The sequence below is a fragment of the Mya arenaria genome, chromosome 12 (genome assembly GCF_026914265.1).
Source record: "Mya arenaria isolate MELC-2E11 chromosome 12, ASM2691426v1".
Lineage (NCBI taxonomy): Eukaryota > Metazoa > Mollusca > Bivalvia > Myida > Myidae > Mya > Mya arenaria.
In genome coordinates, this window is record NC_069133.1 from 6,716,101 (window position 1) to 6,743,492 (window position 27,392).

Sequence of the window (27,392 nt, forward strand, 5' to 3'; positions counted from 1 at the left end):
TTAAAAATCCTGCATTCTGCATACTGGGAAAAGAAATGGTGTTTATCCATAATCGCCTTAAAAATCCGGCATTCTGCATACTGGGAAAAGAAATGTTGTGCGTCGCCTTAAATAACCTTTTTTGTATAATGCATACTGAGAAAGTAATTTTACGTTAAATTGCCCCATCATATACATACTGAGAAAGTAATGTGTGCGGTACCTTAAAAATTCCCATGTAATGCAAACTGAGATAGTAATTTGTACGTTACCTTAAAAATTCCCATCTAATGCATACTGAGAAAGAAAGTTGTACATTATCTTAAAAACTCCCATCTAATACATACTGAGAAGGTAATTTGTGCGTTACTTTAATTTCCCATAGAATACAGACTGAGGAATTTAGTTGTACAACAACTTTGACTATCAGAAAGAGAAACTGTCTTTATTTTCAGAGACTTGAGTTTCAACCGAATAAAATCTGTGGGCAAACGTACGCTAACAGGCTCGAGAGTTTTAAAGAACTTGTAAGTGCCACTGTCTCGTGCGTGCCTGTATATCGTATTGTCCGGCTCCATGTTTAGACTATTACTCCAGTATGTTGTGGTGTATATAGATAATACCCAGTAGCATTTACCCTGCACCTAAGGCTTATAGTCGTAAAACTAGCACATTAGAACACTTTATGTTTGTACTTTGCATGTAGATGGTTGTGTGCTCATTGCATGTGCTTTTTAAAAAGTAGTTTTAAAACTGTTAGTGGGGATCGCGTAGTAATTGATTAATTGATTAATACGTTATCGAATAGACAAACGCACATGGTCCTTCTTGTAGTCCAACGGATTGTGTACTGTAAGCCGGGCTTGCAAACGGACTGTGTACTGATGACCTGACTTACGGATTGGCCTGTCATAGAAACGGTTTGACGGACGGACAGAGAGTAATGTTTTCCAACGTCAGATTGCTTTGAACATTCATTTGTATATTCATGTATTCATTTGCTAGAACATGTATGAGTTTAAGGAGCTTGTTTCATTGGTTGCTGTATTTTATTTATTTTTTTGGATTTTTTTCTTCTTCTTTTGTTAACATGATAAATCCCAGAAATATATCAGTCCTTGCTTTCCAGTTAATATGGAATCTTACTGGCGATGTGGTCATGTAGTCTTGTCCGCCTGTTTAATGTCGACTTGACATGACAGTTTGTTGAAGTCATGTCGACTTCTTCACTTCTTAACTGGATATGCCGACTCTTTGTCGACTAATATTACGCACATTTTGGCAAATTTTACTCGACATAACGTGTTTAATCTTATTTGTTGACAAACATTAAGTACATATATCATGTAAATAAGTGAAGGAGTCAACATAATTCTGACGATACGTCATGTTATACATAATTAAGTCGACAAAAAATAAGTTCACCAAATCATCAGCATAAACTATATGCGCTTCCATACGTTATGCCAACATAAATGACGTACATTTCAGGTTCCTAGCTACACTGCTTGTCTGACACGCATTTTAAAGATTCATTTTACGAAACAAAGCTGACTCATTGAATAAGTAATTAATCCAGTCCAGTCAATTGAGTAATTGTTTATTTGAAAGAAATATTTCCCAAAATATACATTCCTTTTCCGTATCAGGTAACAAGGTTACAAAGCAAGAAATACATTAATATTGTACTGATGCATGTCATCATATTTTTATACGAGTTCAGAGCCTATGAATGTCAAAATGACTGATAATAAAGACCAGTTGACATCGTGTCAGGAGAGGCTTGTTTTCCGTTAATTAAACGTAATGTCCATTTGTTATAGTGTAACCGTTTACGATGAGTGTCAGAATATCGTAGTTAATTTATTAAGATCTACTAATTGGTCATTGATGATTATTAAAATGTCATTTATTCATTGATTTAGACTCGTGATCAAGTATCATATACGATTAATTTGTTCAGTGCGTGTGGCTGGGATTAGTTGCTTTAACTTTTTAAGATAAATCTGTGTTCGAAATGTTCAAAATTAAATAACAACAACAATGTTCTGAAAATTGGAAACACATTTAGTATCCATATACATACATACTGAACCCCGTCTAATCCCCCATCCACCCCTACAAAAGAAGTACATAATAATAAAATATATGGAAATGTGCACTGCAAGGTTTTATTTGGCAGTAAATAAGTTTATTGTATTTTCTTTTTGCATGAAAATCTGATCATAAATCTTCAAAAGTTCTTCACTGTAGACAAGTTTATAGACACATTTCGCATATTTACTCAGTAATTAGTTTCGTTATTAGAATTTAAACAGAATTATTGCTTAAAACATATTTGAAAATATATTAACAAAAGTTAGATTGTTGATATTCTATCAATGAAAATACCGATGTCAATTCATATTTTCTTAATATAAAGGATTTCCAATGTAATAAACAGGATAGATAGTACTTCTTCAGCGAGATAAAGGACACGATTGTGCCAGCTTAATGCTCAAATTACAGACAAACTCGATATTTTGATTGTAATAAACTCGTTTGAAAACGATTTTGAAAAGTTTATTTTTTCAATTTAAATATCTGTTATCAAAAACTCATAAGATTATAGGAAAAGACTGTTATTTTCTTTTTCTTTTCATTGTATTCGATTATTGGCCACATTTTTATCTGCTGATAATGGAAATGTCACACAACGCCTATTTTTGGGCTAGGCTGTCAAATTAGTCTTAAATTTCTTACTAATTAATTGAAAGTATCAAATTTTACTTAAATTTGCCGCAAATATCTGTTTAAGCCTTAAGTATTTCAATCTGGGCTATAACCAACTTTAATAGCGAAAACCTATTTAGTATTATTACTGGCCCGGTAGTACTTTTTTGTTAACATTTGTCAATGAAAAAATACCCAGTTGCTTCTCTTCCCCGCCTAGTGTACACTGAATCATTGCAAAAAGGCACCAGTTCAAAGAGATCGTTTACTTATTGCGCATACTATCGTTCTATTAACATGCCAGCGATCCTTGATGAAGCAAAAATGTAGCAGACAACAGTTTTTACGCATGCTGAACGTCTGTCGTGTATTTAAAACAATCTGAAAATAACCTGTTACAGAGATCATTACCTATAGCGTTATTTAATTTCTTGCATTCATTGTTATGAATGAAAACAATAACAAAGTTACAATTTTTAATGTTTATAGCATCCTTCATGTTTTGGTTGACTCAGATTTATTATGAAATGAATAAAAATAATGTAGCAGCCAACAGTTAGTTAAGATTCTTTTTGACACACGTCCCTTTCTTATTTTACCTCAACTGACAAGAGACAATCTTTTTTTGCATTTCTGCCTAAGATGTGATTTCATATATCATTGCGCAGGTCGAGGGCTTTACTAAAACAAAAGCCTTAATTTTGAATAGCGATCATCAATCAACGGCTTTTATCAACTGCATCTAAATGAATGTGTTTCGTGTTTTGTGTGTCTGTTTATTTGCTTCTTTTTGTTGATAGATACAATGCTGAATTTGTAAAGAAAGTGAATATTACTGCGATTTTTTGTCAAAAAGGTCTGAATGGCCGATGTAAGACCGTAAATTTAATATATTGTTCAAGATTAAGCAAAATGTGTGCAAATAAGACAACTCATATTATACGTTACTTTTGTTTTATTTATTTTCAGACAACTAGATCACAACGAGATCAGCTGCATATCGGGGTCAACCCTCTCAGAACTCACAAATATGGTATATCTGTAAGTGCGTTAGTATTACTTTATTTAGAGTAGACAAAGGGAGGTAATTCGAATTTATATGGAATTACCCCCCTTTTCTTCACATTCTGATAACTTATGGTATCTTAGAAAGGGGTACATACTTGTGTCAAGTTGTCTTCCTTACATGTAATATCATGTATACATTAGAAACTCCTCTGCCATTTTATCGAAAACAACCTCGGATGTATATGGACGGTTTACATTGTCTAAATTCAAGTACGTTTAAGTTCGCTGCAAGTAGATCGCGTAGTAATTTAATTTAGCATTTAAAATTAATGACTTAACTCTTGGGAATCTAAATTATGTTTGCAATAATACATTTCACTGGCAATCAATTTAAACTTCGATCAACAAATACAAGCTAAAATACTTTATTTAATTAATGATATAATTCAAAATTTTACGAACTACTTCTACTGATGAACCAGCATACATCCGAGGTTGTTTTCGATAAAAATGGCCGAGGAGCTCCGAATGATCAAATAGTTACTTTACTGATCTTGCCTTTACTCTTATCCATTGATTAAAACAATTGTGTTCTAACGGGAATACCGTTCTTCATATCGTCAGCAAAATGTATGAACTTATTTACACATACCGAGACGTCTGACACCTTTAGACGAAATAAACACTCACTTCAAAGTGATGTCCCTTGACGTCCCCCTCCATGTAGGTAGTTACAGACCATTTGTACGTTTCTCATAAAAAATGTTCGCTTTTTTGTATGCTAGTTCCCTGAATAGTGTTGACGTTAACAGCAGTCGATCTGTATTACTTGTTTGTTCCTTTTCAACGTCAATGTTTCACTTCAGGACACTGAACAACAACAACCTCACGACGTTACCAGAAAACGTTTTCACCGGAATGACGAAATTAAAAGTATTGTAAGTATATTTTTCACCTCTTTTCATTCAGTCTGTCCTGTGTTGTAAGCATTTTAGTCATCTCAAAGCTAATTATTATTGAATATTGGCATGGCCTTGGAAATAGATAGTAAAACTCTCTGGAAATTAATTATCGTTAATAAGTACATTATTGTTTGATCTATCCAGGTATATATTATCTAGTGGTTTACATAATTACACGTAAGAAACCATACCCACTGCCCTGCTTTGCGGTTTGTGGTTTTTTCCTGAAACATTGGCAATCTCAGCTACACATTCTGAAAGATACTAGTCTGGTGTTTGGTCCGGTGTTCGCATTAAATGATTATTTCCCATTGTTGTTTTGTCTTCTGTTTCTTTTTTTTCTACGTTACCTGCTTGTCACCATGTCATCATACCACCACCACCACCACCACCACCACCACCACCATCATCATTATCATAACAGCAACACCACCAACAACAACAGCATCATCAGTCATCGATTTAACAATATGTATACAACATAGTACCATATTTGTGTTACGAAACAAATTTATGAATGCGTTTTCATCTACAACGGAGTGTATGTGGAACATAGGAAGAATGTGAATAGGTTTTGTAGCCTCCTACAAGAGCTCCAGGAAACCAGTTCTCTGGCATGAACCTTCCTGTGTTCCATCTTGCCTCTCGGTACATCTAACTGCATGCCATTTGCTGCATAATTGCTCTTGAAGAGGGTGTTCTTTATTTGAAATTAAATATACATATTCAAGCTACTGATAACACTAATATCTGTGAAAAAGAGAAAGATAAAGGCAGACGAGGTGTTGGTGTGACTCTAAGTAATAGCTAGATGACATGAAGTAATATCTTAATGATGGAATCTAGCAATCAATGATTGACTTCCTGCAATTTCAACAGCTGAAAATGTAGGTTGTATTCTAAGACGTTATTAAGAAATGTCAAAATAAGACATCTCTATTTTTAAAAGCATTACTCAGACCAAACGATTCCGTCCAAATATAAATATGAATACAGATGTACATACTTTCGCCTACCGTATGAATGGCCAACACGTTGTATATTCAATCCCTAAAGTGTTTTGCTAGGAAGAATTAATAGGTGCTGGTTATATTTATCTTAACGCATGTAATGCACTTTAAGACTGCATCACGTGTGAGCCATATTCGGAGCACTGTAAGGCATATCGCTCACGATAACTTCTATATGCGGGAATATGATCCTCATATAGCTCCCGTACGCTTGAGGCGGAAAACATTTACATATAGTATAAAGCTTGATTTTTTACACGAAAGTTCGATTTTGGCAAAGAAGTTAACATTAATGAAAGTAATGTTTGAAAAGAAGATAAATTGACTTGTGTATGAACTGAATTGTGGGTATTTGTTTTTGTCCTTTCAAATTTGGTTTATATCGCTCAAAGTAGTGTGTCCATTTCTATGATGTATCATCATCACCACCAACATAGCCACCATCACAACCACCGCCATCATTATCATCATCATCATCATCATCATCATCATCATCATCATCATCATCATCATCATCATCATCATCATCATCGTCGTCGTCATTATCATCATGATATCATCATCAGCAGCAGCAGAAGCAGCAGCAGCAAGAACAGTAACAGCATCATTGGTACACACGACGTTGTCTTGGGGTATGGGGTACCTAACTTACTAGTACATATTCAATATATGGGGGATGGGGTTGTTTTGTGAAGGAAATAGACAGACGTGGTTGATTTGATTTGAATAATGTCATAAGAAAGTCTTCGGACGTCCCCAAACACTGCTACCTTACTTCTACTCAGATCAATTTCCTTCACAGACGGTTACGTGAAAACAAGTTCGCCTGTGACTGTCGCCTCGCGTGGTTATCAACATGGCTACGTCCCCGGAACAGGCGGCTAGGGCGCCATATGACATGTCAAACACCCATCAATCTCAAGGGGAAGTCGTTCTCTCGCGCACGGACGGACGAACTCAAATGCAATAGTAAGTTGAGTAAATTACAAATTGCAAATCAGATTTCGATTTCAAAAATTATTTAAATTGTGAAAGACGTTGGCCCTTATATAAAGCGTATGCCCTTTTTGGCGACATGTATAAATATTGAATAGGCTTATAGGATGACTTTAAATGTCTTTTCAAATTAATAAGCCGCAATGAGTGCTCCCATTTGCACTTTGTTAAACACGTTATTCAAGAATGCATGTTAATAAAAAAGGCAAAGCAAATTTGACCTTTCAATTTGATACAAAAGTTCTGCATTGCACGATTACAATAATGGTATGCCTTGTTGCAGACGTGGATGCTTCTTCCGATGACGACCAGTGCCGCGAAGAGAGCGTTTGTCCGGCCGAGTGTACATGTACGGGATCGTTCGTGGATTGCCGGGACCGACAACTCACGGAAATACCCGATAACTTGCCTACGGACGCTACCGAACTGTACGTAGCAAATTGATTTCGGGATCAAACTTATTTTAACTAACCTTGACAGCCACTAGAATCAATTCTGTGTTTTCATAAATTGTTAAAATTGTAGTTTTCGCTACAATCCTGACAATACAAATATTCCAAGAACACATTTGTTTTATCGTAACACAATTAGGTTATCAGTTTAGAGAGCTTTAAGGTGGGATTCAGACAATTAATACGGAGCTAAAGTGCACCTACTGACCTCGGACTTTTCCATATTTCTCTTTTGCTAAAACAGACGACCCTTCAGGTCTAGTGCAAGCGTCTAGTCTTATTAACAAGTTGAATTTCAATAATTTCTTATTCAAGAATTGATACTGACGATTTCCAGCTTTTGATTCCAAAGAAAATACAAAATTGGCGTAAAATCTGACATAAAAGTGTGTCTTGAAATCTCAGAGGGCGATAGGAAATTAATATACTCCGATAACTACAGTACTTCCGATGAAGAATAAATCAACGTCTGTTTCATGTAAATGATAAACGAATTATCCTCAAATGACCTTTTCATAAAAATGATAATGAAACAACGATTAAAGGGTGATTTATGGGGGTGTTCGAGATAATGGTAGATAATCTGACGGACATTCGTGAAATCTCTCCAAACCTCGAGCGCTCCTGGACTCTTCAACCGACCTCAACAAAGCAATTGGTCAAAACACTGTTTTAAATTTGCAGGAATCTACCATTTAATCTCAATAAATGAACACATACTCATCTATCAAAAGGTTGAGCCCTAATGATGGACACTGGGCAGGTTTACCCATCAGTCACCATGAATGTGATGCGTATCAGGAGCTTTATTAAATTTTAATATGAAGAGTCAAAAACACACTGTTCCAGATTGCTTGAAAGTACTGTAAAAAATTTTTTATCTCATACACCCTTGTAAACTTCCCAATGATTATTATCTTTCCAATTCGGTTGAAAAATACCAAACATTCCCGAGTAATCATTTGCTCGACTTAAAGACATGATAATTGTGGTTGAATTCCTTAAGTTTACGTTTTGAACACTTTCAAGGTGCATTTTAAGTTCATTTTTAGATTTTTTGCGCATTTGATTAATTCCTGGTTAGTACTCTGGCCAGATATAACGAATACATTTTCTGCCTCACAGTAACAAGAAAATACTTTGTCTATTTTTTTCTTTACTTTTAAACGTCAAGTTTAGATGGGGGGTTTAATATGCCGGGAAGGCAATTCTGTTCATTTGTGTGGAATATTGGAACAATACATGGGCGTTAATGCTGTCGTCCGGATACAAAACTGATCAATCACAAGAATATTGCTTAATCATGATAAAAGTGCATGCGTAAGTCTCAATATGAGAACTCAATGAGAATGGGCGAACAATAATAATAGAATGTGAGATCTCCGTATTTCCTACGGGAATTACTGTACGGAGAAAGGTCGGAACATTTCATAGTTACGTATTATCGTGTAGTTTCATCTTGTGACAAGGTTGATTAATGCAAGAATTTGCTGGTGAAATATATCCTTACATTTTACGCCAGCGATTATTTGGAACAAATGATCCTTTCAATGAATGATATGCCTTTCTCTGGGAACTGTCTACAGGTTTGTTTTTCAAAAAAAAAAATATAGGCGCCTCGAGTTTTCTAACAAACATCGCAATTTAGAAGAAGACCTAGTTCATAGTTAATGGAGATGTATGTGGGGATAGGTGTAATGCCGTGAGAATGACACACTTTGTTAGCATCGGTTCAATTGAGTATACGTGTGTCTGTCTTTAATCGTAACGTATTTATCTCAACAGTTTTATACGTTGTTCCATGTATCTGGTTTATAATATGTGTTTTTGTTTTCATTTTAGGCGAATAGAGCAAAACAGAATCACAAGAATCCGAGCGGGTGTCTTCGATCACATGAGGCGACTGAGGAGAATGTAAGTGACTGGAACTCAACTGTAAAAGCTGTATTTTAATGTACGGCCGATTGTTCAGAACTTCAAGTGTTATAGTTAATCGTTAACGTCATCGTGAATAATGTTCAAATTTCAATTACTCTATAAAAGTTGCATGGAAAAACTTGTGATTTGCAGTATTTCTAAGATTTGGGACAGCAATTTTAGCTGTTCTTCACTTGTTTTTAAATATGGGAGCGCATCAAATAATATTTCACCTGTAAAAGTCAACAACGATGTCATTAATCCTGATGTTAACTTTAACAGAGTTTAAACAATCGGCCCAGTATCGTCCAGGGATGGTGTTATGAATGATTTCAGTCTTTCGAGGCTTGCTCCTGGCTCAATTGGACTGTGTTGTCGTTAGCAACAGTTTATATACGATCGTCGTTTTGTATGTATATTTCTACTAAAGCTTGTGGTGTAGTGGTATAGGCGCCCGACTCCCACCCATGAGGTTTGTGGCTGGAAGCCTTACATTCAATTCGATTCAATTCAGTTCAATATCAGAAGATGCTGATATTGGATAAACAGCCAGAACGATATCTATGAAAACCACACGTCCATCAAACCAATGAATGGTACTCGTCGTCGACAACGGCTAGACAAAGCTCACTTTACATGCCTTGGTCAATACATCAGCATTGCAGGAACCAGTCCTATATCAATTTAACGTTATTGGGAAATGAAGCTCGGCTCTAACTTGATCTACGCTTAGAAATTAGGGCCCTAAAATGCCAGTTAGCCACACGTTATTTGCCGAAAGAGACGCTCAAATGGAATCATTCTGATCAGATGTACAGATAATTTAATCATTGATGACAAGACCAAATTTCTTATTTTCTAAATGGATAGCTGTGCTGGAGTGGTTAATTCGCAAAAAGATGTTTTCTTTTCCTCCTGTAGATGGTTTCATCAAACATTACTCAGCGCCAATATCGTCCTTTTCAGCTGTTGATTAAAAGTGTTTCTGCATCATTCTCGTAATATCATAATAACATTTTATGTTCAGCAATTCATTGATGTAGGCATTATATTAATTAACCAGTACAAACAAGAATGTTCAATCTGCAGATAACTTGCATTTCTCTTTGAGCCCTACGTTTAACTAATAATCTGAGTCTGCGATTTACTTTAATAAATATATGACACATGACACGAATGTTTTCCTCAGGGTTTACATACACGTAAATCTTAAGTTTACATTGTGTAACTACACGTACAGCAATAATTCAAACAACATCAAAATAGCATCTTTGAAATCTCATTGAAATCAAATGCTGGTTGAGACAAAAGAGTTGAGATGGCCCAGTGGTAACGACGTCTGACGTCTGGGTTCGAACCTCAAAGTGGTGACAGTGGTGTGTTGGTATAGGCGTCCGACCCTCACCCAAAAGGTTGTTGACTCGATCCTCACCAGGGTGAAACCAGCCAGGAGCACTATCTCATGGCTTCTTAAAATGGACACCCGTACTGATTTCTACTGAGAGTGATCCATACCAGCTTTCACATGTCACCACAATCGAGCTGACATAATACACAATATGAAATTCCTAAAAAAAAGTCTCTAAATAAATAAAAAAAAAAAAATTTTAAACCACAAAGCAAAACACTAATAAAAAAATGGAGTAATGACCAAAAAATCACACGCCACATTTACGAATAATTATTTCTAAAATTGTAAACCCGCCGCTGTCTAATGAATGTTTGCAGAAACCCCATCTGGTCTTGTTTATTTGAGTTTCAACAATTTACTTGTATAATGCCAGAACAGTGTAAACTGTGAGATAAATATTGCTTAAGTCTTGTGGGCTTTCAGTATTTTTGTAAATTGTCTAAAAGTTCAGTACCCATTTACAGTTGTTGATGATGATGATGATGATGATGATGATGATGATGATGATGATTTATTTTCTAATTTCAGAGATCTCAGCAACAACGCCATCGTAGCTGTAGACACAGGCGCGTTTTCGGGTCTCTCGACCCTTAATACTTTGTAAGTCAACGTTATATAAAACAAATGCGTGCGATTTTTTTTTCTGTTAATGTGTAACTTACAATGTTTTCTGTCTCGTATTGTCCAAATTAATTTCAAATTTTATCCATTTTGTTGAAAATGTTAATCTATTTTTTGAGTAATGATTGGTTGTATCGCTGACGGGAGATCTTGGTTGTGTAAACATTTAAACGCGAAACAATGTCTTCAACACCGCAAGTTAGAACGACCGGCTACCATTTAATTGATCGATTAGATTAGAAGTTTCTGCTGATTCCGAGACGGATAAAATTGTTTCAGTTTTGGGAAAACTAAAGTTCATTTGGTGAAGAAGGTACTGACGACTGATTTCCGGGATGTTAACTTAACTTTTGAATCAACACATAACAATTGAAAATGCAATATTTGAATTTATCGTATCTAGCGTTATGACACACATATCAGTGGTAGCCTATTTATTTATTTTCAGAATTATGTACGGAAACAAGATAACGGAGCTGCCAATGGGTGTTTTTGATGGTCTAACCTCTTTACAACTGCTGTGAGTATAGACACAAGTGGTAGAGCTGCAGACATTTTAGCGTGAAAAACCCCATCAAACTGATATCACAATTCGCTCAAAAGTCAATTTACTTTACGACATTCGGTTGTTATTCTTGAAGTTTATGTTTGATTCCATCTTAGCGAACACATTTCTGACTCACTGTCTTGGTAATTGTACGGCACTCACAGCTCTTCCTTGAAATATTTCATCATTCGGTTCATGTCGGGGACACCCGCACTGTGCAAAGTACTCTTACTATATAATTAAATCAAAGTGTAATAAAATACTCAGAATTACAGGGACAAGCCCAGCAAACCACAGCCCACCGCGATCTTCTTCAATAGCACAAGGATGACAATCCAGCGCCAGACAGACACTCAACAAATGCATACGATTCTAAATCAAGGGATTGACACAACGCTGTCCTATTTGTCTTTATCATTTGATTGTGTTTTCCTGATTTGTCTGAACACTGGTTTATATTTCGCCTATTTTTTCAGACTTCTGAACAACAACAAGATCTCCTGTGTGCCGCTGGAAACATTTAACCACCTCGGGAACCTCAATTTGCTGTAAGTTTTGAAGCATTCACAAGGATAAAAGAATCTATGGATCTTATCCTTGACAAGAGCCCTTTATTTTGGCATTGCTCCTGGACAAAGGCCCTTTATTTTGGCATTGTTATTTGCCAATAGCCCTTTATTTCTATTTATTTGTAACGATGTAGTTAACAAGTACATGTATATATTCACGATGCATGTACCTGAATGTCTGAGACTTATTTAAAATGAAGTAAAAAAGGTTCTCATGGAAAGCACGTGCATATTATTTATTTGCAGGCCAGAAAAACACATGATAATGTCTTTTAACACCATATTGAAATAATTGACATGGTTTGATTGCAAAACCATCGGTGGATTATTTGATAATACATTCAAATCTGTAACAAAAAACCGGCAACATTTGGAGAGAAAATTAGATTTCAAGAACTTCGTCCCTTATCATTTCCTGCAGAAGTAGAACATGAAACTAAATGCGTTTGGAATTCCGATCACTTAAACATTAGAGAATAGGAACTGCCACCTGGCTCGACAAATAAACAATCTTAGAATGCCGAAAGCTTATTATCTATTTAAATTTGATAAGAAATTACTATAGTTGAATACCTTTGCTAATTTGTGTAAAGTCTGTCTGATATGTGCTTAACAAGAAGGAAACTTCGTCATCTATTTAAAAAAAAATCCAAAAAAGTAAGAAACTTTAGTTTTAAATTCAAAATCGAGTGTAAATTAAAATGTATTGCCTTGTATCGTTTTTATATTTGTATTTTTTGTAAAGTATTTTTTTCTCATTTTCTGCTTGTAAAAATTGTAGAGCAAAACATCAATTTTTGCTACTATAACAATATAATGTACCCTTAATATATAACGAATCGGTCCCAGACAGTAAAAATAATAAAATACTCAGCCACTTACTACATTGAAATATAAAATGCAGATGCAATTATGATTTGTAGTTTCACCAAATTTTAGGTGGATTATGATCGCGTTTGCTGTGTTTAACGCTTTGATTTCCGCCGTTAAAATAAATTGAAATGTTCTGTTTTATTTCTGTATCATCATAAATTTTATGATCCTTTACAGAGTGTATCAGTAACCTGAATGGAATCAGAGAATAAGTGTTGAATATATGATACGTTCAAGATAATGAGTGAATAAAAAAAATATATATTGAACGAAATGTGCCTTAAAGTTATGAAAAAAATGGGTACGTTTTTATTTACAAACAGAATGTTTATGTCCTGTTCTCCGTTTTACGACAATAAAAACTCGCCAACCCAAAGTATCCCAGATATACTCCATGAATGATTTAGCACGGGAAATTGACCGCACGTTCCCACGTGCTAGGTTCCATATAACTGTCATGATTATTAACGCCATACATTTTCATTCCAGGTCCCTGTTTGACAATAAAATCGAGTCACTTGCAAATGGAACATTCACACCGTTGGAGAATTTACAAACGCTGTAAGTTATTTTTCATTGTGTTCAAAGGGAGGTAATAATAGCTTTCTCAATAATTATTTCGTGTATCGGTTATGTACCTTAAGGATACCTGTATGAGCTCTTAATATTACACGTTACATACATGATGTTTATAAGTACTTAAATTTATAAGTTAACGTTTATCGTACCCAAATGAAACATTAATAATATATAGTTTATACTTGTATCAACCATTACAGTCACTTGGGGCGTAACCCGTTCGTGTGCGACTGTAACCTCGCATGGCTGGCCGACTACCTCGAAGCGAACCCCATCGAGACTTCCGGTGCACGATGCGAGCGTCCACGCCGCATGGAACGCAAGAAACTAGCCGCAACAAAGTCCTCCAAATTCAAATGTAAAGGTGACTTACGTACTTAGCATGTTCCCCCACCCTTCTGTGTTGTACATTCCTCCCTCGACTCTTCGTGACGTCATCCTTGTGATGTCATCACCAACACATACTGGAACGCACGTAACTATGTTCTATTGTTGCTTGGCTTGTCGGGGCTTCGTGTATGGATTTCAACCGATTCAAATTGAATCCAATACGATTTTACGTGTAACTTGTGTGAACATACAAATATATTTATGTCAAACCCCGACTGGTCAAACACGCACATTCTTGCACAATTATTACTGATTTTTTATACGGTATAACTTTTTGTTTGGTAAACACTGCAGACACTCAGATAAATTATGAAAACTAACCTGTTATAGTAACCTAACCTGTCAGTTTTAAAACACGTCTTACAGATCTAACACATATTAAGGCTTTCTACATGTTGGAGTCCCACATAGTTTAACCCTTTTAATTTGCCTACACTTTAAATAACAATTAACCATCTGATCTAGTTTGTGTATTCAATAATAAGCTCCTACTAAGCAAAGACTATTTTTTTCACAAATTGATCTAAATATATGATCTCTTCCTCGATGCATGTTGCACTAACAGTTTTAATTCCTCACACTTTCCAATCTAATCTGCCCTTTTCGACATTTTCTACTGATTTAGGAACGTTATATCATGAAATAATAAATGATGCATGACCATAGAAGGCATGTTTTATTTCTGGCAGTTAGTTATATTTACTTAATATGTTGCTAAAAACTAACCATAAATTTCCGATGAAGATTCTGCAATATTTTTTGAAAAAAACAACAACATTTGTTTCAATCACCAGGCCCCAATTTTTCGAAACTTCTTAAGCTTAACAGGCTTAAGTAGCTTATTTCAAATAGTCAAAACACATACTAAACTGTGATTTTGGTAAATTAAATATGGTTATTTGTGATATCCATGAAAGAAATTCCTATTTAAGGTTGAATAACTCTAAATGAAGTTAATATTACGCAAAATATAGACAAAGAGAAATATTAAGATTAGCTTAATCCTGTTATAAGGGAAATTGGGGCCAGGTATGTAGATTTGAATGGGTCTTGTGAAGTCATGTCCATCATTTCAATGTCACCCGATAAATTGCAGGCACCGAAGAGTACCGAACACGTCACGCGGGCAGGTGCACGGTGGACAACAGGTGCCCGCTAAAGTGTGACTGTACCGGAACTACGGTTGACTGCTCCTCGCGTCGTCTCACTTCCGTTCCCACGGACCTTCCGCCATACATCACACTCTTGTGAGTCATAGTTAGATGCGCATGAGATGAGCTGAGTCATTAACTGAGTCTTAGTACTGTTTCTGTAAATCTCTTAGGATCAAGAATCTGGCTATAGTAACGTTTCCTAACGAGACGCATGCGCTATGGCGAACAAGCAACATAGTGAACAACAGTGTAGCTTTGATGGTGTATGCCTTATCGATTTGTCCACAGATTGAAAGCCCTAGGTGTATTCTATTTGTTATTCCTGTTTTACAGAAACCTTAAAGACAACCAGATAACCAAACTATCTCAGGGAGTTTTCGATGAGCTGCCAAATCTCAAACTACTGTAAGTACAAACACTTTCTAAGGGGTGGACCAATAATAGTGTTCCTTACCGTATGTCGTGGACCATCGTCGCCACCCACGGGACACATACACACTACTTTAAGAAGCGCAGAGCTTAATTCAGTAAGAATTGGGGGGGGGGGGGGGTCCGACGATGTTCTTGCATTGAATATAAACATACTATGACATAATGAATCATCAATGTGCAGAGACAAATATTTAACATCTTATGAAACTTTTGCTCTTGATTTTGTATTCTTTACCTTTCGTCTTCCAGGGATTTGAGTGACAACCTCATAGAAATGATTGAGGACAACACGTTCACCAAGATGGAAAACCTCGTGGAGTTGTAAGTATAGGAAGTAAATTTAATAAAGTCGGATTATACATACTCTTATAATATACAAGAACTCCTCCTATAACAGTTAATGAATTTTTGAATACGTTTTACCCAATACTTTTCAGTTGTGTTGGTTGTTGAAGCATTAACATGTTAACAATAGTTTATTCTTAATAGTTTAATTAAGCACTGACTTTCATATTTCATCTTTACAGAAACCTAGCCAACAACCGACTGGAGAAGCTATCTGGACGGATGATGACCGGCCTGACCGCCGTCCACCACATGTAAGTATATCATGGGTCAAGAGTATCCAACAATCACGGTCTATAGACTTGAAATTCAACTCTTAAAATCTGAATTCTGCTAGTTAGTCGTTGACAGTATTGATTCTGTAATATCATCTCTAATATAAGCATATATGACGTGTAAGTTTAAATACATTTTGAACTGATCTAGCAGTCATGTTGTTGCTGTCGTCGTTTCAGCTCGTTGACGAGTAACCGTCTCCAGTGCATCAGTAACACCACATTCCGGGAAACCATCAACCTCCGCAAAATGTAAGATCCTTCTACAGTAGTCTGTATTTACATGTATTCAGTATTCTGTTTCACTCTTTACTACACCTATACAAAACTGTTAAAAGTTTCGCTTTGAATTTACTATCTTTCAAAACAAATTGACGGCCAGGAAAAGAAAACGTTAGTAAAATTAATGTAAATCCCTATATATGGTTAGGTGCCCCTAAAGTTCTTAAACTCAATCATGAAGTATTACGCTTGTAAAGTAAATTATGTGTTCTTATTATCCAGTGACCTGTTTGACAACCAGATCGGGTGTATACAGGAAGGAGCGTTTGACCGCGCACCGGACCTCACATCTTTGTAAGTAACCGTGTTTGAAGGCGGATTTCAGAGATTCCTGAATGAACTTTTATTTCCTTCACGTAAATCTAATAAGTACCTTCATTGTTTTATTTCATTTGTCTTGGACATTTGTCACTACCGACCATTCGTTACCATGTGCTGGACTTTTCTATTTAAAGTATTACTGTTCGAAATATTACAGGAACCTCATGTCAAATCCTCTCTCGTGCAATTGTCACTTGAAGTGGTTTTCTACGTGGCTTCGCGCGCATGACGTCCTCGTGGGCAGTCTCACGTGCTACTCACCACGTGCCGTGCGGGACACGCCCTTCCTCGATATCGACGCGGAAAAGATGGTCTGCGAAGGTAAAATAAACATCAGAATACTTTATTGTAATATTGTGATGCATTTGTATACGTTCGTGATTAACATATAAAGCTATAACTTTATCGAATACACAGCGACGAAATATAAGTTCTTCATGTACATATTCGTTAATGCTGAAATTAGGTTAACTTACTTTTAGCTTTTACAAATAGTAGCAATATATATTATGTTTGTTTGTTTACAGAAAACAACGAGATCGGCTGCAATGTTGGAATCCCTCCATGTTGCTCAGACAAGCCAATCGACCGTGAGTCATACATACTTAATGACTTATATGAAATATACTTCCTCTATATTTATATGAAGTATATATAGTAATATATGTACACACTGGTTTTAAAATTTCCGCAAAATACATTCTGATTTTTCTGTCCACAATAACGTCATAATATTCACTTTCACATCCCATATGCAGACCTGATACAGAGGAACTGTGACCCGCGCGTGCAGTGTCCCGCCAAGTGCACATGCAAGGGGACGGAAGTGCGCTGTAGCCGCCAGGGTCTCACAGCCATCCCTTCCGGTATCCCCCTCGATACCACGGAACTGTAAGTACCCTGCTCCCAATGGGACAGTGGTGTTATAAATAAAATGATTATCTAACAATACGTGCATATAAGCTTTGAAAAGGAACAAACACAATGAAATCTATATTATACTTTATGAGCAAACATCTTTAATATTATAAGATATAAGGGATATTAAACAATGATATCTCCTTAATTTTGTTCGATAAAAATTCTTAGGCCGTCTCTGTACACTATAGTGAACCCGAACACATGTATTTAAATATAAACTATTTTATACTTAACTCTGTTTTCAAGGTACTTGGACGCTAATCTTATTACGGATGTCGACAGTGAGGCTGATGACGTCATTTCCGAGATTGGTCGTCTCAGAAAACTCATTAAACTGTAAGAACCTCTTTTTCGACCGATACGTTCTTTTATGTATTTGAAGTAGGTAGAGTGCGTGAAATAATAATTAAATATTGAAAGTTATTTTGTTCATTTAGATGTCGATACCGTTATCTGTCGAACCTGTTTTTCACTATTATTCAAAATATGCACCAACATATTCATACTGAAATTAAGGTATTTTAAATGTTTTAATCACATATTTCCCTGTTTTGTTTCAGGGACTTGAGCAATAACCAGATTCTCACCCTGCCTCCCCGACTCTTCAACAACCTCACCCACCTGTCAACACTGTAAGATCCTAGCTTTCAAATACTATATACAATCATCGGTACTTTATCCAATTTAAAGATACTTAATCAATTAATAAGCAATTTGTATTGACGCATTTACAAGATAAGCCATTGGCACACAACAACGGCACAAACCACGAGGCAGCCTTCATACTGATGCAAGAACAACTGCATGTGCTTCATGTTGTAGCCCCTCTCAAGATAAATGTTCATTGTTTTTTGTTGTTGTTGTTTTCCATAGGACCGGTCAGTCTTACACATGTGCGTCAGCAAAAGACATTATTTAAAAGTAGTATATGCTTACTTAGCTCGCGACTCTCAGAGAATTCTCAGGATCCATGGTTATGAAATATGCCAGTCCATTGAACGTTTTTCATGCAGCTTTAAAATGAATCACTGGAACTATGTTTACTGGTGCATCAGCTATCCCTGGAACTATGTTTACTGGTGCATCAGCTAACCAATGTTGGCTCCTGACTGTTTCAGCATCCTGGCCTACAACAAGCTGCAGTGTGTCTCAGATACTTCCTTCAGTAAACTCACAGAGCTCAGGATCCTGTAAGTTTACATTTTGATTTCAGTATTTGGATTTGGTTTGAATTATTAATGTTTTTGGATTGCCAATTTCTTTCAAAAACAAAGTCATGTGTATTTGTTATTTAAAGTTAATTTAATAGTTCATACCTTGTTGTCATTGACCTATGTTATTTTGCTACCATTCCAGGTCCCTCCATGGCAACAATCTGTCCTCCATTCCTTATGGAGCCTTCAATGACCTGACGTCTCTCACGCATTTGTGAGTAGTGCCCTTTGTTTGTTTCAATTACTAGTATGAATCAAGATAATTTACCGCCATTATTCTTCGGCAATTGGATGATGAAAAGAGTATAAAACACTTTCTATTGAAATTTATAAATTATATTGAAATAAATACTATTTAATGGGCTACAATTGGTATTTTAAGAGTTGTTTAATTACCAAATGTGCAAATGGGAATGCACATCATGTTACAGAGCATGTTATAAGTAAGTTTGAAGCAGTGACTTTCTACTGTCTTTCACATATCGGACCGCATTTCATAATTTCAGAGCCCTCGGTGGGAACCCCCTATACTGCGACTGCGAACTCAAGTGGCTATCTGACTGGATGAAATCTAAGTACGTGGAATCTGGTATCGCCGCCTGTGTAGGGCCGCCGGATATGGTTAACAAGCTGCTTCTGACCACGCCCTCGCATCATTTTGAGTGTACAGGTAGGTTCATGTCGCGCTATTCAAGGTTGAGGTCAGTGTGGTGGCTTACTGTGCCTTTACATCGTTAGGTGTGAAGATCACTCAACAGCCAGATATGGTCGTCGACGTGCTTTTAATTTTCCGATGACCAATGACCCAATAGGTCGGTAATCTTTAAATGCTAGCTATACTATATAGGTAAGGATTTATAAAGCTGTGTGCGGTTACCCATAATCTGATCTACAATAACATAAACATGCCTGCAATCGCCTCCCTTTGGACTTGGGAAACAGTCCTGAGGCTTATCACAAAGTTATGTGATATGTTTTAGGCAAACAATATAGCTTATGAGTGTATACATACATTTATCAGTGTATTTGTCACAGTCTGTCATTTTATGACTGGCCTTAATAAAGGCATAACAATTCCAGGCAAACCTGATCCAGAAGTTCAAGCCAAGTGTAACGTGTGTTTCCGGAACCCATGTTACAACGGGGGTTTATGCAGCGCACAGGGATTCCGCGACTTCCGGTGTGAATGTACCCCTGGTTACCATGGACGCCGGTGTGAGGAGGAAATTAACGCATGTTTTGGGAATCCTTGTATGAACGAAGGAACGTGCAAGCTCAAGGATCGAAAGAATCTCTTCGGAAGCTTCATGTAAGTTTGAGATGTAATGTTGAATTTTAAACCTTGTTCAGGCGAGCTATGTCTGACGGTTGTCTTTGAATGACTTTATCGTACCTTTTAAAGCTAGCACTTGCTCCGGCATGTGAGGAGAATTGTGAGGTTATGTTATTGGCCATATAAACTAGTGTAAGCCCCCAGTAGACTCGGGGCCCAAGTGAACTGTGGTATGTCGTGTGTATATGTTTGTGTCTCTAGTACATGGTCGATTACGCCCTTGCCTTGCGCCTCTAAACAGGGATTTAAAAAAATCGACTTCTAGGCTTGTCCCTGTAGTTTTTATTGTATTGTTGGAATCAGTATTACGATGTTTCTGCAGAATTCCAACCACAGTGTACATTTGTATATAAATACGATTTATAACAAGGACGGGGAGTTCTCACGAAACATTTCTACCTCGTTTCCAGCGATTGATTACGCAGCAAGAATTGAAAGCAAATATTTGCTTTCAGCATGTGCGAATAAAGGGATCACCTTAACGATGTAATATATATGTACAATAAAGTACATGTACTGTCTTTTCTCTATTCAGGTGCCTCTGTGTGCCCGGGTTCGAGGGTGAGAGATGTGAGGTGAACGTGGACGACTGCACGGGTCACACATGTCAGAATGGCGCAACGTGTATAGACGGGATACAGTCGTACACGTGCCTTTGTCCATCGGGACATACAGGTAAGGCTGTCTTGTCGTACAGGTGCTGGCAAACACTCACATTTGTTGACTTGCTACTTATGATTATGTATGTTCAACAAATATTGCATTCTTAACAAAATAAAAATGTTTAATTGATAGTGTTTCAGATAAGGCTTATAACTATTGTCGAGTTCTTTCGGTTATTGGTTTAACATGGTTTGTGCACTCTAGTTTGAGTACCATAAATCTGGCATTTTGTATTTGTTAAGTCAGTTAATTTGTTATTGGTAACATAAAAAATGATAAGTGTATCAATAATAATCGTAAATGCAAGTGTAGCACTTTAAGTTGTTCCTCCAGGTGAGAAATGTGGGGAGAAGATACAATTCTGCCAGAACGAGTACAACTACTGCGAACATGGCAAATGCGTCGACCTGGGCTCAGACTATAGGTAAGCACTTTTTTGTATGTCAACTTTTTAAAATAACGTTTCAGTTGTAACATTACATGTTAGAGGCAACACGTTCCAAGTATTTCTTAAATGTTACAATATTATTTTTAGGGTTGCGTTTATTTTGATGTCTCTATTGGCGTACATATTCAGTTTTTATTAAACCTTTAAAGAAATAGATATTTATGAAACAAAATGTGAATGATGATGTGATATCTTAAAATTAACCACAATAATTTTCTGTGTAGATGCGAGTGCGAGGAAGGATATGAGGGCAAGAACTGTTCCAGCAACATTGACGAGTGTGTGGACCACATCTGCCAGCACGGGAGCACGTGTGTGGACGGCATCAACACGTACACGTGCACATGTAGGCGAGGATTTACCGGCAAATATTGCGAAATTTCGCCCGTGGACATAGACGTCGTTTCCGGTCAGGGAACCGGCCTCTGTCAGAACCATGATTGTCAGAACAATGGCGTATGCTACGAAGAGAGCTCATCCTCGGACTATTATTGCAAATGTGTGGCTGGCTTTGTAGGCAAGAAGTGCGAGAAGCTCGCAAGCTTGTCATTCATGGCCGTGGACTCGTATATACAGCTGCCCAAATTCAACTTTCAGACCTTTTCCAACATAACGGTTACGCTTAAAACCAACTCGAGCTCCGGGCTTATTATGTACACAGGTATGGAGGAACATCTGGCAATAGAACTCTACAAGGGACGCGTGGCCGTCAGTTTCTTTGTGGGCAAGAACCACACGCCATCACAGTTCAGCTATCTGTTCAGCTTCACGAAGATCGACGATGATCAGTTCCACACAATAGAGCTGTTGGTGTCCCAGCGGAACTTCACGATGCGAGTGGACAGCGGGGTACCACGGACGGTGATTAACGAAGGCGATCATCAGTACTTGGCGGTGGACGATGACATGTTCCTCGGAGGAGTTCCGAGGCACGTGAGCGACCGCGCACAGCGGAAATTCCATATAAGGGACGGCTCAAGCTTTAAGGGTAAGAACGCAATGTGAATCATTCTCAAATCTTTTGAGCACATGTTCAATTACTAGTACTTAAATGTGAGTTAACATTGTTGTAGAATTCAAACTAAATGCTTAAGGTTGTTTTGCGTAAAGCTTTAATTTAAAGTCTGTCAGTAATATCGATTTAGAATATTGTTAAAGTTTATAATTGAGTGAACATACGGATAGGTTTTTCTTTTAGTACCTAGTTTGAAAGTTAAGATCTGTGCATTTTGAATTAAAATGATAGTATATGTTTACAGACGTGAAAAACATCATCTGTAGCATATATAGGAGTGTGTCGTTAAATGAGATATGATGATTGATGAAAGTCTTTTTATCTAATGAATATATTCACATTCAGGATGTTTCGCCCAAGTTCTCATTAACGGCAAACCCCTGGACTTCATGGTGTCCAAGAAGAATCACAAGATGACTCCAGGCTGCAGCAGTCCTGACCCCTGCCTCGCGCACAGGTGTCAAAATAAGGGCCACTGTCGCCAGCGTGGGGCCGAGTCGTACGAGTGTCGATGTACGCGAGGCTATAGCGGCGAGTTCTGTGAAATAGGTGAATATTCGTCAGATAGTAGCTATAGTAAGTGCTTCTCCAGCCTTGGTTTGTAGGCTTCACATTTGTTTTTCTGTTCGTGTGACGGTGGTTATATAAGGCACATGCTCACATTCATGTCTGGCTGTCAATGTACGTGTTCATTTTCCCGTCATCAATGTGTTTCTACGTATAACTTTAGTTAATCTTCAGACGTACCACGTTATGTGAGCATGCACCTTACAATTTCATTTATGTAATTTTTGTATTTTTTTTTTAACATTTTGCACTTCACGCGGTATAAGAAGAATGCTTTTTGCACATGCTAGTTTGCAGTTAGATATTGATGTGTACGTACGATAAGAACAAAGTAATGATCTTTTTACGATTTGGTACTCGTTTACATGCAGATAATTTACAAAGGATTAAATGCTTTTTCTTCCCAAATTTGTTTAATTAACTTATTCCTTTAGACATTTTCTTCATATGCAGATTCGCTATAACGGCTGTTATCTTCATTAGTGTTTAACATTTCACAAGGACTTAGTTTTGAGGGTTTTTAGCAAAACTTGATATCTTCTTTGCAGCTCCGACGTGTAAGGGAAGCGTGTTTAAAGACATTTATGTGGACCCAAAAACAAACTGCCGTTCCCGACGACAGATTAAGTACCGACGGTGCGAGGGCGGCTGTGGGGCTCATTGTTGTCATCCGACGAGAATAAAAAATAAGAAAGTGCTGCTTTATTGTGCAGATAATACCCAGTATGTTTATGACTTGCCAATAATTCGAAAGTGCGGCTGTAAGAAGTGTTGAAGACAAATGCAGTGACACATTTACATGCAGCGGCACATTTACAGTTTTGTTTTCGTTCCTATTGGAATACTTAAAGACATTTTACTGAAATTTCGGGTATTTCATTGTACATAATTGTCACGTGATACGTTCGGTATCTAGATACATATAAACCTAAAAAATGGCATTTCGTGCATATACATTTGAACAATGACCTCATGCATTGTGTCATATAGTGTTGTCATCAAAAATTGTGTAAGGCGTTCGAAAAGATAACGTTAAGTTAACGTGTGAATTCAAGAAATCTAACGAAGTCGCCATCTTGAATATCTACGCAACTGGCAGTCGGATCACCTTGGTCATGTTCGTCCACGAAACGAACCATTCCGGAAACCGCCGAAAGTAAAGAACGCGTTTATGTATGTATGTATGTTACAGTAAAGCACTAAACGAGAAGGCTGGAAACGAATGACAAAAACAGTGGTGTGAAATTGTGAACACTTCAGTTTCAAACATTTCTGTGAAATATTCATACAACGTGTATGGTAATGAGAGAAAGTGTGGATATGTGGTAACACATACATGGATATTGATAATATAGTTGTTATACAAAATAAATTATCTACATGTAGCTTCTGATAATTATATTATAAATTTAATGTGTGTACAGATATTTCATTGTATTTATATTTCATAGTTCACATAGATTAAATTGTACATAATAAGTGTTTCCTTATACATAATATATGTGACAGACTTAAACATAAGAATTTGATGTTGAACTGGATTTATTATTACTGTTAGGATGAGAAGCAACAATGAGCTTTCCTGTGCTTTAATATTATATTTACCATTTCCAGCAAAACGCAAAAAGGGCTTTTGATGAAAATATGTAATATATATATATAATATTTAACCACTAAAATGAGGAGGTATTATTTCCTCTCAACATCTCCCATTCTGAAAGTTTAAAAGTAAAACTTATTTATGTTTTATTTGTAAACTATTGAGTTACACGTGTTAAACATATGCTATATAGCACCGCGACAAGCAGAAACGGGTCTTAGAGCAAATATAACGTAATCGAAATATATGACGTCATAGTTTGTCATCACTAAAATAAAATGGCGGATAGTTGGTCTTGTTACATGTACTTTACGCTTCTTTTTTGATGTCATATTTCTTCCATTTGATAAATATATAAATTAAGATATGAAGACCCATTTCTGCTTGTTGGGGTCGTTCACGTCGTATGTGTTATGTACTAATCTATGCATTGCAACGTTTAGTGTGAAGCTGTGTCAAGATGTACATGGTTAGGACTTGTAAGAGCATTTTTACAGCAATCTTACATTTGAAAATCAGTGTGTTGACATTTAGACAAGTAGTATACTTAGTTTTACTATTATACCAAACTGTCCCATGTGTACTTTATGTTATAAATATTGTGGTACTCTTTTGACTTAAAAGAAATATGAAATATGACATGGTAATACCAGGCATCAACATTTAACATTATGGTTATTATCAAAAAAAGTTGTGGGACCGATTATTTTGAGTCGTGTCAAAATGTACACTGTAAGGATGTATATGAACATTTTTACACAATAATCATTTGAAAATCACTGTGTTGCAATTTAGACAAAGTAGTATACTTAGATATATACTAGTATACCAGACCGATCTATGTGTACCGTTAAAACTAGTGTGGTCCTCTTTTGGCTTGGAAGAAATAAAAAAAATACGACTTAAGAAATAGGACAAAGTTTTATTTTAAAACATTGTATATTCATCTAATTGATGTTTTGGTGTTGAATATGTTTTAGTATTTACAGTGCTAATGTTCCAGTTCAAGGCTTTCCTTGAATGAGACCAAACCGCTGTGAACTACTAACTTTACTATACAATGTTCTTTCTGTTTGTATCCATCATACCAAATTAGACGAAAAGCCAGTCTTGTTTTTTTCTGTTTTAAAACAAATCGTTACTTGAATTTTTTTCTTGGTTTTCGATGCAAGTTGTCTGGGTTTCCTTTGTTATTATTAATTCATGGCCAGTACATGTCTTCACATTTCAAACTAGTTTTGAACCTTTTTCCATCAAGTAATTTCAGTCGAATTTAGGGTAAGCGTACTTGCGCCAAGCATTTTTGTTTCATTTCATCTGCCCTGTAAAATGTGTTTGAAATAAAAAAAACTCGAAAAGTTATGATTAGGTTTGTTGTACAATAAAAATCAAAGATTTTTCATAATGAATTAGATCAAGGTAGAACGACACCATTAAATAACATTGAACGCTTTGTCCGTCTCTGTGTTATGCACATTAGGCAATAATATTAATTGACAATACATTTAGAATATTAAAAACAATGTATCAACACTAACGTAAGTCCATTTCTATTCCATAACAAAAATATAGATTAGCTTTACGTTTCCCATCGCCATGAAACCAATGAAATTTGTTGCAATGTACATGTATAGTTTTGTGTTTACGTAAAGGACTGATTTATAATAAAATGATGTTCACTGTTTCAGGAGTTTTTCCTTTTTATTCTTATCACTTTACGGAACGTTTTGTTTTTTGAATTGTTCCCCTTTCACCATTCAGGACCTACACACTCTGTGATCTCCTAAGGTATTGGACCTAAATGAGTTGCGTTTATTAAAGATAGAATTATGTCTTGAAAGCAATTATACAAATCAAATTGCGTCTTTTGGATATATTGTATTCGAAAATTTAAAAATTGTACTAGTGGTCATTTTTGAAATCAGTTTAACTATTCTTAAGTTAATTGATAAACAAATAATTTTGTTTACAAATACTTGTCTAAAAAGGTACAGTAAAGTACAAAGCATGTATCTTACCCACAACATATAGAAGTTTTCTAAAAAAACTAGTCTGGCAGCAGAAGTGTCGAACTTCATGTCGAGGAGTATAAAAAAGTTGTTTTTATCAAATTAGCTTAGCCCCTCTAAGCCTGGTGTACGATTGATGGCCTCGCTCCACCCTTCGGTAACACGAGATATTCAAGATGGTCGGAACACATCTCATTTTTGGTTTGTTATGACGAAAATTAAGAAATTGATTAAATCAATTTGCTTTTTACGGGATAGCATTTTTGTAAAAAATGGCGTCCAAGTTGGCGGCAAAATAACTCATATTCAAGAATTCATTTAACAGTTCCGATTTGGCTGTGATACTTTGTAAAAATACAACTTACTGATATATTTTAGATTTTTTGATATCTTTTTAATAACCATAACCCTTTGTGGACCCTACCAAGTTTAACATGGCATCCAAGATGGCCGACAAAATATACCAACAGGACCTGTACCGTTACATATGCGTGTTTCCTATGATATTAAAACTAATTCAAGGCTTCTATGTGATACTGAACAATCATTTTCTGATTTTGAAATGTTTTCCATTATGTATTCATATCATAATTTACATTTATTTAGTCTCGTCAGTGCTGCCCTAAATCTAACAATATCTACATCACACATGTTAGGCTGTAATTAAACATTTACGAACTATATATGTATATGTTTTATCTGTAGATTAGTTGTTCAGTTCTGTAAACCAATTTTGTATATAATATCCCTGTTTCAGTTTACAAATTAACATATAAACATCTCCAAT

At 36.2% G+C, this 27,392-nt stretch overlaps 1 protein-coding gene across 4 annotated transcripts in view; it reads left to right on the forward strand.

Moving 5' to 3' along the window:
- The window catches only part of LOC128211754 (slit homolog 2 protein-like), a 69,379-nt gene extending 43,096 nt beyond the window's left edge, over positions 1–26,283 (forward strand). The window contains exons 5-35 of one of the 4 annotated variants that reach the window (XM_052916789.1): positions 435–506; positions 3,661–3,732; positions 4,566–4,637; positions 6,474–6,640; positions 6,951–7,095; positions 8,962–9,033; positions 10,976–11,047; positions 11,517–11,588; positions 12,092–12,163; positions 13,547–13,618; positions 13,837–14,000; positions 15,123–15,273; positions 15,514–15,585; positions 15,862–15,933; positions 16,140–16,211; positions 16,413–16,484; positions 16,737–16,808; positions 16,993–17,156; positions 17,363–17,425; positions 17,594–17,726; positions 18,003–18,092; positions 18,317–18,388; positions 18,875–18,946; positions 19,113–19,184; positions 19,477–19,640; positions 20,051–20,279; positions 20,839–20,978; positions 21,300–21,390; positions 21,639–22,402; positions 22,775–23,005; positions 23,545–26,283. In XM_052916789.1, coding sequence (XP_052772749.1) covers positions 435–506; positions 3,661–3,732; positions 4,566–4,637; positions 6,474–6,640; positions 6,951–7,095; positions 8,962–9,033; positions 10,976–11,047; positions 11,517–11,588; positions 12,092–12,163; positions 13,547–13,618; positions 13,837–14,000; positions 15,123–15,273; positions 15,514–15,585; positions 15,862–15,933; positions 16,140–16,211; positions 16,413–16,484; positions 16,737–16,808; positions 16,993–17,156; positions 17,363–17,425; positions 17,594–17,726; positions 18,003–18,092; positions 18,317–18,388; positions 18,875–18,946; positions 19,113–19,184; positions 19,477–19,640; positions 20,051–20,279; positions 20,839–20,978; positions 21,300–21,390; positions 21,639–22,402; positions 22,775–23,005; positions 23,545–23,771 — 4,075 coding nt within the window. In that variant the 3' untranslated portion in view covers positions 23,772–26,283. The remainder of the gene's footprint in view (positions 1–434; positions 507–3,660; positions 3,733–4,565; positions 4,638–6,473; positions 6,641–6,950; positions 7,096–8,961; positions 9,034–10,975; positions 11,048–11,516; positions 11,589–12,091; positions 12,164–13,546; positions 13,619–13,836; positions 14,001–15,122; positions 15,274–15,513; positions 15,586–15,861; positions 15,934–16,139; positions 16,212–16,412; positions 16,485–16,736; positions 16,809–16,992; positions 17,157–17,362; positions 17,426–17,593; positions 17,727–18,002; positions 18,093–18,316; positions 18,389–18,874; positions 18,947–19,112; positions 19,185–19,476; positions 19,641–20,050; positions 20,280–20,838; positions 20,979–21,299; positions 21,391–21,638; positions 22,403–22,774; positions 23,006–23,544) is intronic. The other 3 variants (XM_052916792.1, XM_052916790.1, XM_052916793.1) reach the window with 3 other exon arrangements.
- The last annotated feature ends 1,109 nt before the right edge of the window (positions 26,284–27,392 follow it).